General features: G+C 42.6%; 2 protein-coding genes across 2 annotated transcripts; one reads left to right on the top strand and one right to left on the bottom strand.

Moving 5' to 3' along the window:
* Positions 1-7,445: 7,445 nt before the first annotated feature.
* LOC309543805 (histone H2B 1.1) lies at positions 7,446-7,826 on the bottom strand (the record flags this gene model as incomplete). Its single annotated transcript, XM_082276241.1, has 1 exon — positions 7,446-7,826. One exon carries the CDS (start codon positions 7,824-7,826, stop codon positions 7,446-7,448), a length of 381 nt encoding a protein of 126 aa, XP_082132367.1.
* A 319-nt stretch (positions 7,827-8,145) lies between these two features.
* Positions 8,146-8,538, top strand: LOC309543806 (histone H2A type 1-like; the record flags this gene model as incomplete). Its single annotated transcript, XM_082276242.1, has 1 exon — positions 8,146-8,538. The coding sequence occupies one exon, from the start codon at positions 8,146-8,148 to the stop codon at positions 8,536-8,538; it is 393 nt and encodes a 130-aa protein (XP_082132368.1).
* Between the last annotated feature and the right edge of the window lie 6,766 nt (positions 8,539-15,304).

The following is a 15,304-nucleotide window of genomic DNA, read 5'->3' as shown; positions in this document are numbered from 1 at the left end:
AACACCCCACTGCAATATGTGGTATTGGGGGGGGGGGGGCAATTGGTCTATCACACCAGTTATAATACATTAAAAGTGCTTTTGTCACTGTTTGTAGTCAGGGCTAGCCTTAGGTGTCAGGCGCCCTGTGCAAGCTAATCCTGTGCACCTTTTTTGCACTTTATTTGACTTTTCTTTTTTATGATCACTAATAACTTAGCCCCCCTTACATCAGAGAACCCCCGCACATCAGAGACCCCCCCACACAAAGTCCCCTTAATTTAGAGCCCCCCTACATCAGAGAGCCCCCCTCACATCAGAGACCCCCACACAGAGCCCCCTCACATCAGAGACCCCACACACAGAGCCCCCCCCTAAGGCCGGCCCTGTTTTTAGTATTGCTGCAGCAACGCTCAGTCACCACACTTGTCACAATGCTGCACAGTGCACAATAATACCACTGATCCACTATAATATGCTTTCTACGAACTATATTATACCGTGGATTACCCCCCCCCCCCCCCTTATATGGTGCACTGCACAGCAATACCAAAAAAATTGCAGCCCTTTAAATGGCTTTTGTGGACATTAACAGAGTGATTTGTGTGACTGTTGCCGATCTCTAACTTCCCCTAAAGCACAGACTGGATACCTGTCCTTAAACTCAAAAGAGACTGTAGTAGACCTATACCGAAATACCAGCCCTGAAAAGGACTTTTTTGGATCTTAACAGAGCTATTTTTCCCTTACAATCTCTCCCTGATGCATGCAGCAGACCTCTCCCTACGCTGACAAAAAGCAGAATGTGAAATGGCCGCCTGCTCTGGTCTATTTATAGGATAGGAGGCATGTACATGTGCTGAAATGTTTCAATGGCTGTCCCGTTCCACCTGATGGCTGTGTCATGGGTCAAAATTCTCCCCAATGTAAACTAATATGGCCGCCACGAACAACACCATGTGTTCGAAAATTGGCGGGTAGCGAACAAGCAAAATTTGCCGCGAACCGACCGCCGGGCGAACCGCAAGGCCATCTCTAGTGGGCACCCCTCCAATCAGATATGGTCACCTCTGTTGTCATACAGGTACCTCTGCTGTGACATGGGCCATGTCACAGCAGAGGTACCTGTATGACAACAGAAGTGACCATATTTGATTGGAGGTGCCCACATCACATCAGCGTGCCATATTCACACCAGGCCAGCAGTCCTCAAATCACACCAAAAGTGTCCAGACCATATATGGAGCTAAGTGCCTGTAACAAAGCTGTATTAGTCCAGACAAGTAACTGTTATGATTGATCTGTTATGACCATAGACACACATGTTTTCAGCATGGCTCTTTATGATGGAACAGATGGCAGAGCAGGAGGATGACAGCAAAATGAGGAGTTTTTAATACAGTGGCCTGTGGGTGTCAAACTGGTGGCCCTGCAGCTGTTGCGGAACTACAAGTTCTATCATGCTTCTGCCTGTGGGAGTCATGCTTGTAACTGTCAGCCTCGCAATTCCTCATGGGACTTGTAGTTCTGTAACAGCTGGAGGGCCGCCTGTTTGACACCTGTACAAGGAACTACAGAACCCAGCACTGCCCTGCTTCCCTATACTGTATGCTGTAACTAGGATAGATTTACAAATCTTACAGAGCAGAAGATATGTATGTCTGCAGAAAGATGGTCTGTGGGTGGTACTACTTTGTTCCTCATTGGTTCTAAAATCATCCTAATAGAGACTATTGTATTAATAAACTCAGAATTCTGTAAAAAAAAAAAAAAACAGATATAAAAAAGTTTGAAAAAAAATGTGTAGTTATTAGTAAAGGTGCTACACATGTCCAATGATAAAGGAAACATTTTCTACTTCAAACTTCTATAAAGGACTGTGTGCTGTCCGAGGTGATATTGTGATCAGATTTGTATGTAGCTGATACTTTGTACATATTTTGTGTCATTTACCTATCAGGCAGCTTATGGCTTTATCTATGGACATCAATCTGCTGTTGATGATGGAAATAGATACAAATAGACTGGGCTGGGCTGATGGAATAAATACAATGTTTTGTTTATCTTGCTTCTTTTCTCTTGTAAGAATGTGTGAGCGCGGCATAAATGTTTATTCAGCTCTGCCACCTTGTGGTGATTCCTGGTAGAACAGTTGGGTATGTGTGCAGTACAAGGCGATGAATTGGGAATGTATAGAGGCAGAAAGTGGAGATGATCTCCGCAATAAATCTAGAATCAGGACGGTTCGATCCATTCCCCACAGTACTTCTCTACTAAATGTCATTATTATTAGTTTCCCACCCAAGAGCCGGACATAATTGGATTTATTTTCTTTATCAAGTAATATTTTATTGTGATAAATTGTATAATTAAAGTGCACTCTACAGGCAAACACTTTGTCTTCTTATCACACTCAGACTTGTAACACAGGTGAGTAGTAATGAGAGGAAATGTGATCACAGAACTTCATTCTCTCTCATCTCTTTTACTTCCAATCTATCTATGCTGATCGTCTACTCACCGCTAAACTCCTCCAACCAAATCCATCCCTCCTACGTCACATCACATTATAATTCATAGTTCAGGACATTATTTACTCTCTTGGCTATTAATAGACCACGCCTATAATGGATCAGAGTTGCTTCTTTTAAATCTCCCGCCGTTATTCGACTGGCCAATAGGAAGATTCAGCCGCATTATCCCGCTAAACTCGACATTGTAGAAGTTCTATTCATAGATTCGCTCATCTTCCTCCAAATCACATCACTCGTGTCGCCTTTCAGGTTCCAAATATTCAATCAATTATTTTCTATTCCCAAACACCTCCATCCTTTAATTCTGCTGAATAATTTCTGGAGATCAGAGATCATTGAATATTAAATACCAAACAAACATCCCCCATCTGAAAAGGAACACAGATCTCAGATCCCCCTTCACACTCCTTGGAAGAAAAATACATTTTATTATGGGAAGAAACCGCCCAGAACTGTGATTGGTGCAATTTTCACATTTTAAAATTTAAATTTCCCGCCGGAATTCTATGGAACGTTCCAATTATCTCAGATAGAATAATCCGACACTAAAATCTGATATCTTTTCCTCCGGGAACATCGATCATCCGTCCTCTGAATTGTCGGGCAGTTTATCTAACCAAGAATAATAAATACGTTAGAAATATTAGGTTCAGTTTCAACATAAACGATATATTCTCCTCACCCAGCAGCCAGCTCGGAAAATCGGCTCCATCACCCGGAGTGCGGACTCTACAATCAACTATAACAATGCATCAACTGCCCAACCAATGTAATTTGTAATATTGTTCTGTTCTTCCATAGCTTTGTTAAACGTAAAACAGATCGAACAATCAGATCGCAGAGTGTATGGGCAGCTAGACATCGCAGCACTCCATTTCTTAGTGAAAAGAAATGAGCGGCAGTTCCTATGGTTACACAATAAATGTGTAGAAATGAGTGTTGGGAGTTGTGAATGATCAGCCCTTTGTGTGAGAAGGTGGGTGGCCCTGAAAAGGACCTTTGTTGTGATGAAGTGGGGTAAGCGGTGGGGTTTTTTAACCTCCGAATCCGTAGAGAGTGCGCCCCTGGCGTTTGAGAGCATAGACGACATCCATGGCGGTGACGGTCTTCCTCTTGGCGTGCTCGGTGTAGGTGACGGCATCGCGGATGACATTCTCCAGGAAAACCTTCAGCACTCCGCGGGTCTCCTCGTAGATGAGTCCGGAGATGCGCTTGACACCCCCTCTGCGGGCCAAACGTCGGATGGCGGGTTTGGTGATGCCCTGGATATTGTCCCGGAGCACCTTCCTGTGCCGCTTAGCGCCTCCTTTCCCCAGACCCTTCCCTCCTTTACCGCGACCAGACATGATGATTCTCTGCTACAAAGACAGACTGAGCTCAGCTGTCTGCCCGCCCTCCTTATATACAGCCTGAGCGGACCAGATGGAAACCTTCCTGGGAAAGAGGCGGAGTCACACCGTTCATACAAAAATAAGACAATTTAATTCATTTATAAGGCACCTAATTATTATATTATATTCCGATACATTAATGCAACAGCAATACATTTCCGGAAGATGCATTTATTCCTTCTTATCATGTATTTCTATTTATAGCTGGAGATTACACAGAGAAAGGGAATCTTTAACACTTCATAACAGAAACACAATCACCAGTTTTAATTGTTCAAAGTAATTTAATATTTATAAAATATTGTTTTGAAAAGGAAACAAGGACACGTTTTCCCGACATCTCACCTTCCTGGGTGTAAGGCTGGGCGGACCTGATGGGAGACATGCTGAGAAGGGGGCGCTGTCAGTCATTTATTACACTGCAGATAATTGCATTTATTTAGAATATTTTCATGAATGGAAACGGATGTAATTTATCAGAAGCGAGATATTTTCTTTATTGATTCATTGTACATTTTTTTCTGACATGTCATAATTTGATATATTTATATAAGTTTTTTCTTTCTTCATTTACTAGTTGGAAACATTGTTAACAGTTTGCTGATTTTAAAGTTACAAAGAGGGAGCCGATCAGACATGAAACATTTGTTTCATTGTACATATGTATCTGGCAGTGTAATCATTGCTACATATCTCTACCAGCACTTTCACTTTTTTATTCTAGTTTTAATATGGGGAAAATCTGTAACTGTTACATCTCTGAAAAAGGGAACATTAATTATCGGCCAGTTCCACGATCATATACAGATGTGATGACGAAACGTGTAATACTTCTTATCCCATCATATAGAAAGGTAGAGATCTATGAGAGAAGTCATCTCACTATCATGTTCTCTGTGTAGCAGTGTGTGTGTGTGTGTGTGTGTGTGTGTGGGGGGGGGGGGGGGGGGGGTTGGATTCTGCATTCTGAGGACTTGGAATAAAAGAGAACATATGGAAATGTTTTACATTATTCAATCATCTTCACATTCCATTTCTATTCATCTTCTTGATAATAAAGCATTGATAAGATTTCTCGGATAAATGTCTCATCTGATGATCTCAGGTCTCAGTGTCGGATTTGGCGGTATAATAGGGCTGATTATTTCTCTGTAACGTTCTTTACAATTCAGGCGGCAAATTTAAAAAAGGAGCTATGTGAAATCCGGGCCAATCAGAGCTGTGGGCGTTTCCCTCTTAAGCCAGTTATGTCTTTCTTATGAGGATTTCATAGAAATCTATTCTGAGATCTTTCTCCGTTTCCCCCCTAGAAAATACTTGTTCAGTAGACTTTTCTTTGATCTCTATAGGAAACATTCTCTAGCAGGGCGGAGTCTGTATTGTAAAGTAAAAGAAAAGCTTGGAAGAAATGTGACATTTATATTTCTAACGTATTTATTATTCTTGGTTAGATAAACTGTCCGACAATTCAGAGGACGGATGATCGATGTTCCCGGAGGAAGAGATATCAGATTTTAGTGTCTGATTATTCTTTGTGAGATAATTGGAACGTTCCATAGAATTCCGGCGGGAAATCTAAATTTTAGAATGTTAAAATTGCACCAATCACAGTTCTGGGCGTTTTCTTCTGATAATAAAATGTATTTTTCGTCCAAGCAGTGTAAAGGAGGATCTGAAATTTTTGTTGCTTTTCAGATGAGGGATGTTTGTTTGGTATTTAATACTGAAAGATCTCTGATCTCCAGAGGATATTCAGCAGAATTAAAGGATGACGGAAAATGAAAACTAACCCCTATAAGGAGATCACATCGTTCCTTATACGATATAAACAATTAGATGCTATATATATATATATATATATATATATATATATATTCGAATTTGCTGTTAGAACAGACAGGTGTCATAATAGCACATCGTCCCCCCAACCGGATCACAATCTTAGGTGTATAAATATACGATCAGATCTCCTAAACATGTATGTCCGGCTCCTTCTTAGGCTCTGGGAAGATCTGTTGGATTTGCAAATAGAAAATAATTGATTCGGATTACTTGGCGCCAGACTTGTGTCAGTAATCATCGAGAATTTAACCGGTTTGGAAGAAATATTTGGAACCTGAAAAGCGACACAAGGGATGTGATTTGGAAGAAGATGAGCAGATCTATGAATAGAACTTCTACAATGTCGAGTTTAGCGGGATAATGCATCTGAATCTTCCTATCGTCCAGAAGGAGCACCTTTACTAATATATACACATTTATAGATGAATCATCATTAGCAGATTAAAAACTTAAAGTGTTAGTAATAAAGGAGCTAGGGAATAAAGGCCTCCTCACAGGGTGGTGCTGTGAATGCGAGCATAAAAAGGTGCCACATCCCAAATGTAATAGCAAAATTGATCAGTGAACTCTTATGGACTTTTTAGGCACCAAACTACACAAAATGTCTTAAAAATTATACCTGTTATTACATTTTGTTCTTAAAACTAGTGATCGACCGTTAGTTTTTTTTTTTTTTTTTTTATTGCCGATACCGATAGTTTGGTCATCGCATATCGGTAAATATCAACCGATATTTTCGTACATTAAAATTAAAAAAAAATATATATATATATACATATATATATATATATATTATTATTATTTTTTTACAGGTACTCTTGTGGAGGGATCTGGAGGTCTAAAAGACCCCAAACCCCTCCTCTGCGCTTGGAAACATTCAAAACGCCACGTTTGGCGGTTTTATATGCTGTAATTTATTAGATTTTTTTAGCGTAGAATGTGGGGAAGTCCCCTCCCCCTCCTTGTAATGGCAGGCTGTCCAATGACTTCATTGGAGAATTGTCTTATTCTATAAAGGACTGTGTGCTATCCGAGGTGATATCGTGATCAGATTTGTATGTAACTGATACTTTGTACATATTTTGTGTCATTTACCTATCAGGCAGCTTATGGCTTTATCTATGGACATCGATCTGCTGTTGATGATGGAAATAGATACAAATAGACAAAGATTTGGCTGGGCTGATTGAATAGATAAATGTTTCATTTTTCTTGTTTCTCTCCCCCATTGTGTTGTGGGATAAAAGCTCCGCGATCTTCCCAACGTGTGATTTGAGATAAAGTAACAATGTAAGGCGAGAGATTGTGGAGGATGTTTTATTGTAAGAATGTGTGAGTGCGGCATATACATGTTTATTCAGCTCTGCCGCCTCGTGGTGATTCGTGGTAGAACAGTCGGGTATGTGTGCAGTACGAGGCGATGAATAGGGAATGTATAGAGGCAGAAAGTGGAGATGATCTCCGCAATAAATCTAGAATCAGGATGGGAATAGAAGGAAGGTTCGATCCATTCCCCTCCCAGTCTAGGCGATCTACAGTACTTATCTAAAGATAATTTAAAGAGAAAAGTTTTCTATTTTCTAAAAATTAATTAACTTCCTAAATAACAAAACACATGAAGATCAGAGTAGAGCTCTGCTGTGATGTCTGTGGGTGGCTCTTAGAAGAGCCTTTGTGTGTTGTTGGGATGATGGGGAGATTACTTGGCGCTGGTGTACTTGGTGACGGCCTTGGTGCCCTCGGAGACGGCGTGCTTGGCCAGCTCTCCGGGCAGGAGGAGGCGGACAGCGGTCTGTATCTCCCGGGAGGTGATGGTGGAGCGCTTGTTGTAATGAGCCAGGCGGGAAGCTTCGCCGGCGATGCGCTCGAAGATGTCATTGACGAAGGAGTTCATGATGCTCATGGCCTTGGAGGAGATGCCGGTGTCGGGGTGGACCTGCTTGAGCACCTTGTAGACGTAGATGGCATAACTCTCCTTCCTGCTCTTCCTCCGCTTCTTGCCGTCCTTCTTCTGGCTCTTGGTCACGGCTTTCTTGGAACCCTTCTTGGGCGCCGGGGCGGACTTGGCTGGTTCAGGCATGATAAGGGTTAATGTGTTCTCTCCGCTGTGTGCAGTGACTGTGAGCTGGATCCGCCCTCATGTGCTGCTTTTATAGGCGTCCTATGCAAATCACTGCTCCTCCTCCTCACTCTTCTATTGGAGGATTCAGTCATGTGATGGGGAGGGGTGGAATGATTTCCTTCCTTGTTTACCGATTGGTATAGAAACAAGTCAGAACGCTATTGGGTGGCTTCAAATGTAACCAATCACAGAATGTGACGTCAGAGCAGTGACTGTATAAATAAAAGGAAGGGGCAGGAATTTGGTAACTTCGTCTGACTGACTCTCTCATCTCACAATGTCTGGCCGCGGTAAACAAGGAGGAAAGGTTCGGGCTAAGGCCAAGACCCGATCATCCCGGGCTGGTCTGCAGTTCCCAGTCGGTCGTGTTCACCGCCTGCTCAGGAAGGGCAACTATGCCGAGCGGGTCGGGGCCGGAGCTCCCGTCTATCTCGCCGCTGTCCTCGAGTATCTTACCGCTGAAATCCTCGAGCTGGCCGGTAACGCCGCCCGCGACAACAAGAAGACCCGCATCATCCCCCGACACCTCCAGCTCGCCGTCCGCAACGACGAGGAGCTCAACAAGCTGCTCGGGGGCGTCACCATCGCCCAGGGAGGAGTCCTGCCCAACATCCAGGCCGTGCTGCTGCCCAAGAAGACCGAGAGCCACAAGGCTGCCAAAGCCAAGTAATCGCCAACAACTCCCCATATCACCCCCTCACCAAACACAAAGGCTCTTCTAAGAGCCACCCACATACATCACAGCAGAGCTCTACTCTCATTTCAATGGTGTGCAAAACTGATTTTATTTATTTCTTCTATTTTGGGTTAGGTGAAGATGTATCAAATACGATAAACCCAAATATGTTTTAGTGCGATATTCTGGTCTAAATAAATTCTTATGTATTCTGAGTAGCACAGATCATACATCTAGATGTCCGCCTTTACCTTCTCTCTCATCCTTATACTGCAGCACAAAAGCTTTTCTCAGTCTCCCACATCTCTATAGAGAGCACAGAGATCCCCGATTGTGTCTACGGCAAGCAGCCAATTATTGGTTTAAATGCCCCAAACCGCAGATTGTTTATTCACACTTCTAATACAGGGAAATTGTACTGAGAACATTTCCTAACTATAAATATGCGGAAATTCATTGGGAGATCTGATTGGACATTTGGATATCTAAAGATTTCACCTTGGTGGGGAGCACAATGGGCGATCATGAGACGTGTCAGTGCTTCCAGCCATTGCCAGTTCTATCCTATTATAAAGATTTATAGAACAATGTCTTCTTACAGAGACTCCTCCTCATTGTCCTCCATACTTTACTTTTACTACATTTCTTCTACAGATCAGAAATTATTCATTATATACCAAACATCCCCACCTGAAACATCAACACAGATCAGTCAGAGCCTCCATCAGATTTTTTTTTTGTTTAAAAAAAATATATATTTTCCTCCAAGGAGTGTGAAGGGGGATCTGAGATCTGTGTTCCTTTTCAGATGGGGGATGTTTGTTTGCTATTTAATATTCAATGATCTCTAATTCTGCTGAATATCTTCTGGAGATCAAAGGATGGAGGAAAATGACAGCCAGTCCCTGTAAGGAGATCACATCCTTCCTTCACATTAAATACGATATAAACAAATATTAAAAAATAAATAAATATATAGCACGTTGTTCCCTCACCCGGGTCACAATCTTAGGTGAGGAAATCTACAATCAGATCTCCTAAACATGTATATGCCGCACTCACACATTCTTACAATAAAACATCCTCCACAATCTCCCGCCTTACATTGTTACTTTATCTCAAATCACACGTTGGGAAGATCGCAGAGCTTGTATCCCACAACACAATGGAGGAGAGAAGCAAGAAAAAGGAAACATTGTATCTATTCAATTAGCCCAGCCAAATCTTTGTCTATTTGTATCTATTTCCATCATCAACAGCAGATCGATGTCCATAGATAAAGCCATAAGCTGTCTGATAGGTAAATGACACAAAATATGTACAAAGTATCAGCTACACACAAATCTGATCACAATATCACCTCGGACAGCACACAGTCCTTTATAGAAGTTAGAAGTAGACAATTGTCCAATGAAGTCATTGGACATGTTTAGCACCTTTACTAATATATACATAGTATACATATTTATAGATGGATCTTCATTAGCAGATTAAAAACCTAAATTGTTAGTATTAAAGGAGCTAGGGAATAAAGGCCTCCTCACAAGGTGGTGCTGTGAATGTGAGCCGAAAAAGGTGTCACATCCCAAATTTAATAGCAAAATTGATCAGTGAACTTATGGACTTTTAGGCACCAAACTACACAAAATGTTTAAAAAATTATATATTTCATTACATTTTGTTCTTAAAACTAGTGATCAACCGTTATCGTTTTTTTTTATTGCCGAAAACAATATTTTGGTCATCGCATATAAGTATCGGCCGATATTGACCGATATTTTCGTACAAACAAAAATTGTTTTATTTTTTTTTTACAGGTACTCTTGTGGTGGGATCTGGGGGTCTAAAAGACCCTAAACCCCTCCTCTGCGCTTAAAAGCATTCAAAATGCCAAGTTTGCGTTTTGAATGCTGTAATTTTTTTGAATTTGGCACTGAGTACCCGAAAGTGATGTCATGACTATGGATGGCCTTGCAGTTCGCCCAGCGGTCGGTTTGCGCAAATTTTGCTTTTTCGCAGCCTGACAATTTTGTGAACATATGGTGTTGTTGTTCGCAGTGGCCATACTGTATTAGTTTACATTGGGGAGAACTTTGACCCATGACACACCTGTCAGGTGGAATGGGACAGCCAATTGAAACATTTTAGCACATGGAGATGCCTCCTACCTTATAAATAGACCAGAGCTGGCGGCCATTTCACGTTCTGCTTTTTGTCAGCGTAGGGAGAGGTTGGCGAGTGCCTGTAGAGATGGACGAACATCGGCCGGGGCCGTTCATGAATGTCAGCCGCAAATTTCCTCAAAAGTTTGCGAACCGCGATTTTGCGGCGGGCCCCATTGACTTTAATGGGAGGCAAACTTTAAAAACCTTTAGGTCATATTTGCAGCCACAAAATACTTACTCACTGTACACAAACAGCCCCAGCACATGGACAATGTGATAACAGAAGTATTGCAAATGAAAAAGTTGCCCTAATTTTTTTTTTTTTTTTTACAGCAATTTTTTTTTTTTCATAAATCAGCCAGAACTGACAGCAGCTGGTAAATACATTGTCTAATATATATAGGGTCCATTCACACATCTGTAAAATGGGTCCGCATCCGATTAACATAGGGCGAGCCGAGCAAGCTGGACGCTTTGGAGGGGAGCTCCGTCTAACCAGCTTTCTAATCCATCGCCATCCACCGCTCAAACCCCATCCACAGCCTCCACACCATCGAGGAACATCCTCTGAGACCCGCTGTACAGGTCAGTACAAGTCTTGGGAGTCTCGCTGGCGATAATCCGGGGATCCGGATTCGGGGCCTACATCACCTCCGAAGCCGCGGCCTTTCCTAGCGGCCGCCGCGATCCGACGTCCGGTCCAGCGGCGGCTCTCCGGGCTCCTACGGTCTCCCTAACTGCAATCTGGAGACTCCCTCCACCTGCCTGGGCACCCCGGGACCGCCATCCACCTTCTGGGATGCGAAATACGTCTGCAGAGTGGCGCCTGAGGTTGCGGCCTAGCTGTCCTAGAAGCCGCGGCCTCTCCTACCACTGTGCTCCACACGCCGGGCGCCGGGTAAGCATTATACCCCAACTGACCTTATACCTCAGCAGCTGCATCCAGACTCTTTGCCCGCACTATATCCTACCTGCTGCAGTGACGTATATCCAACTACCTACCCTGTACATTGCAACCACCTGACCATATCCAGGCTCAGTCTCCAACCAGCAAGATATAGCAGGATCTCCCCCCAGAATGACATTAACTCTCCTCGGCTGTATCTATGCTTTTTAATCTCTTGCTCATGTCTACATTACATTGATGTAGTAACTTTAGTCCAACATTTAAGCTCTCTTCTCACACGGGTGCATGGTCTGCCGCAGACCATGATGATTGCGTGAGTCAGGCACTCCGCTCCATGTTCCGGATCCACTGCAACCTGAAGCCACATCCCCAAGTCGCACATCACCCCATTGACCACCCTCACACAGGCAAGGCGTCAGGGTATGCCGCACCGCGGTTACAAACCGCCTGCACCTCGCCGCCTCACTGACTATTTCAACGCCACCAATATGCGGCCTCCACAGCATGGTGCCGACAACGAGACCGGCCGGTCTCCAACTCCCTCCACTACCCAGGAGCAACATCCCAAGGCATCGCCTCCATCGAGCGACCCTCTCACATCCATCAGTGCTGGAGAGATGGACACTACAGCGCCACCTGACATCACCATGTCGGGACTCACATCAGACAGAGGTAAGAGGCTCGCTTCCTCCCCTGCCCAATCTCCATATAAAGGCCCACATCCTAAGAAGCAATTATGGTCCGCAGACACAGACAGCGACAGAGCCCCAGCTTTGGCAGCACTTCCCGCTTCAGATAATCCAGCGTCAGAGGCTGCTATTAAATCCATGCTACTCACCTTCCAGAAAGATCTGCACAGGGAGCTTCAATTATCCCTATCACAAGTTCAAGACAGAATAGATTGCCTGGAGGTCAGAACTGACAACTTAGAAGACACTGTTCAGGAGCACGTTAGAGCACACAATGAAGTATTGGATACTCAGGATTACCAAGCAGAAGAGCTACATCACATCAAATTGAAACTTGCAGACCTGGAGGATCGCTCCAGGCGTAATAATATAAAATTCAGAAATATTCCTGAATCTGTTAAACCTAATGAACTGACCCAGTATCTACAGCGTTTGTTCTCCGTGCTCCTTCCAAGCTTGGATACACGCGACTTGCTTATTGACAGAGCCCACCACATCGCTAAACCTTCTCACCTACCTGCTGACGTGCCCAGGGATGTGCTGGCAAGAATTCACTTTTTTCCATGTGAAGGAACAAATCCTCCACACAGCTAGGGTGTCGAAACCCCTGCCGGCCCCATACACCGATTTGGCTCTCTTCAGCGACTTGTCACCGGCCACAATGGAGATGCGTAAAGCTGTCACACCTATCACGTCCATCCTTCAAGAAAGAAAAATAATCTACAAATGGGGTTTCCCTACCAAACTCCTGGTAACTTACCAGCAACAAATGGACCCTATCCTGTCACCTAAAGATGAATACAAGAAGCTGACAAATTGGGGTCTCCTCTCGCTTCCCCCTCTCACCCCTCACCATGGCAAGTCTCACCCTAATACGTCCTCTCAACAAGGTCCCTCTCCTGACAGGAACAAAACCTAATGGCTTCCCCTTCCAACGTATTCCATGCCACTACTGGATCCGGTGTGGTTGTTGAATCACCACTCTACCCACACCTTCGAGGTATAGTGTGCCAAGCACACTTGTCAATTTTTCTTTTACTCTTGCTATTACAATTTTCCTCTTACTGGTTTATTGCATTGAGTCACAGGCTTAGAGGCAGTTTTGCGCCTTTTTATATCTCCAATTTGGTATTGTCTAGTCATTAATTGTTACCCTTACCGCATAGATACTATTGTGCAGTATCTCTTGATATCTCATATTATTTGTTTATTAGTTTGTTGACTGTTACGTGTATTACAGTTTGATACTTCCCGTTTCCCTCTCCAAGGGGATCGGGAGCCTGTGGTCCCGTTCTTCCACTCACTAGTATCCACCTACAGAACTCATCATGACACTCAATATCACCTCTATCAATGCTAAGGGCCTCAATTCCCCATTTAAAAGACACCTCTACTTGTTCAGTAGACTTTTCTTTGATCTCTATAGGAAACATTCTCTAGCAGGGCGGAGTCTGTATTGTAAAGTAAAAGAAAAGCTTGGAAGAAATGTGACATTTATATTTCTAACGTATTTATTATTCTTGGTTAGATAAACTGTCCGACAATTCAGAGGACGGATGATCGATGTTCCCGGAGGAAGAGATATCAGATTTTAGTGTCTGATTATTCTTTGTGAGATAATTGGAACGTTCCATAGAATTCCGGCGGGAAATCTAAATTTTAGAATGTTAAAATTGCACCAATCACAGTTCTGGGCGTTTTCTTCTGATAATAAAATGTATTTTTCGTCCAAGCAGTGTAAAGGAGGATCTGAAATTTTTGTTGCTTTTCAGATGAGGGATGTTTGTTTGGTATTTAATACTGAAAGATCTCTGATCTCCAGAGGATATTCAGCAGAATTAAAGGATGACGGAAAATGAAAACTAACCCCTATAAGGAGATCACATCGTTCCTTATACGATATAAACAATTAGATGCTATATATATATATATATATATATATATATATATTCGAATTTGCTGTTAGAACAGACAGGTGTCATAATAGCACATCGTCCCCCCAACCGGATCACAATCTTAGGTGTATAAATATACGATCAGATCTCCTAAACATGTATGTCCGGCTCCTTCTTAGGCTCTGGGAAGATCTGTTGGATTTGCAAATAGAAAATAATTGATTCGGATTACTTGGCGCCAGACTTGTGTCAGTAATCATCGAGAATTTAACCGGTTTGGAAGAAATATTTGGAACCTGAAAAGCGACACAAGGGATGTGATTTGGAAGAAGATGAGCAGATCTATGAATAGAACTTCTACAATGTCGAGTTTAGCGGGATAATGCATCTGAATCTTCCTATCGTCCAGAAGGAGCACCTTTACTAATATATACACATTTATAGATGAATCATCATTAGCAGATTAAAAACTTAAAGTGTTAGTAATAAAGGAGCTAGGGAATAAAGGCCTCCTCACAGGGTGGTGCTGTGAATGCGAGCATAAAAAGGTGCCACATCCCAAATGTAATAGCAAAATTGATCAGTGAACTCTTATGGACTTTTTAGGCACCAAACTACACAAAATGTCTTAAAAATTATACCTGTTATTACATTTTGTTCTTAAAACTAGTGATCGACCGTTAGTTTTTTTTTTTTTTTTTTTATTGCCGATACCGATAGTTTGGTCATCGCATATCGGTAAATATCAACCGATATTTTCGTACATTAAAATTAAAAAAAAATATATATATATATACATATATATATATATATATTATTATTATTTTTTTACAGGTACTCTTGTGGAGGGATCTGGAGGTCTAAAAGACCCCAAACCCCTCCTCTGCGCTTGGAAACATTCAAAACGCCACGTTTGGCGGTTTTATATGCTGTAATTTATTAGATTTTTTTAGCGTAGAATGTGGGGAAGTCCCCTCCCCCTCCTTGTAATGGCAGGCTGTCCAATGACTTCATTGGAGAATTGTCTTATTCTATAAAGGACTGTGTGCTATCCGAGGTGATATCGTGATCAGATTTGTATGTAACTGATACTTTGTACATATT

This window comes from Pelophylax lessonae, assembly GCF_965119305.1.
Source record: "Pelophylax lessonae genome assembly, contig: HAP1_SCAFFOLD_354, whole genome shotgun sequence".
Lineage (NCBI taxonomy): Eukaryota > Metazoa > Chordata > Amphibia > Anura > Ranidae > Pelophylax > Pelophylax lessonae.
Note: the sequence above shows the minus strand (reverse complement) of the source record. Positions and strands in the feature narration are given on the sequence as shown.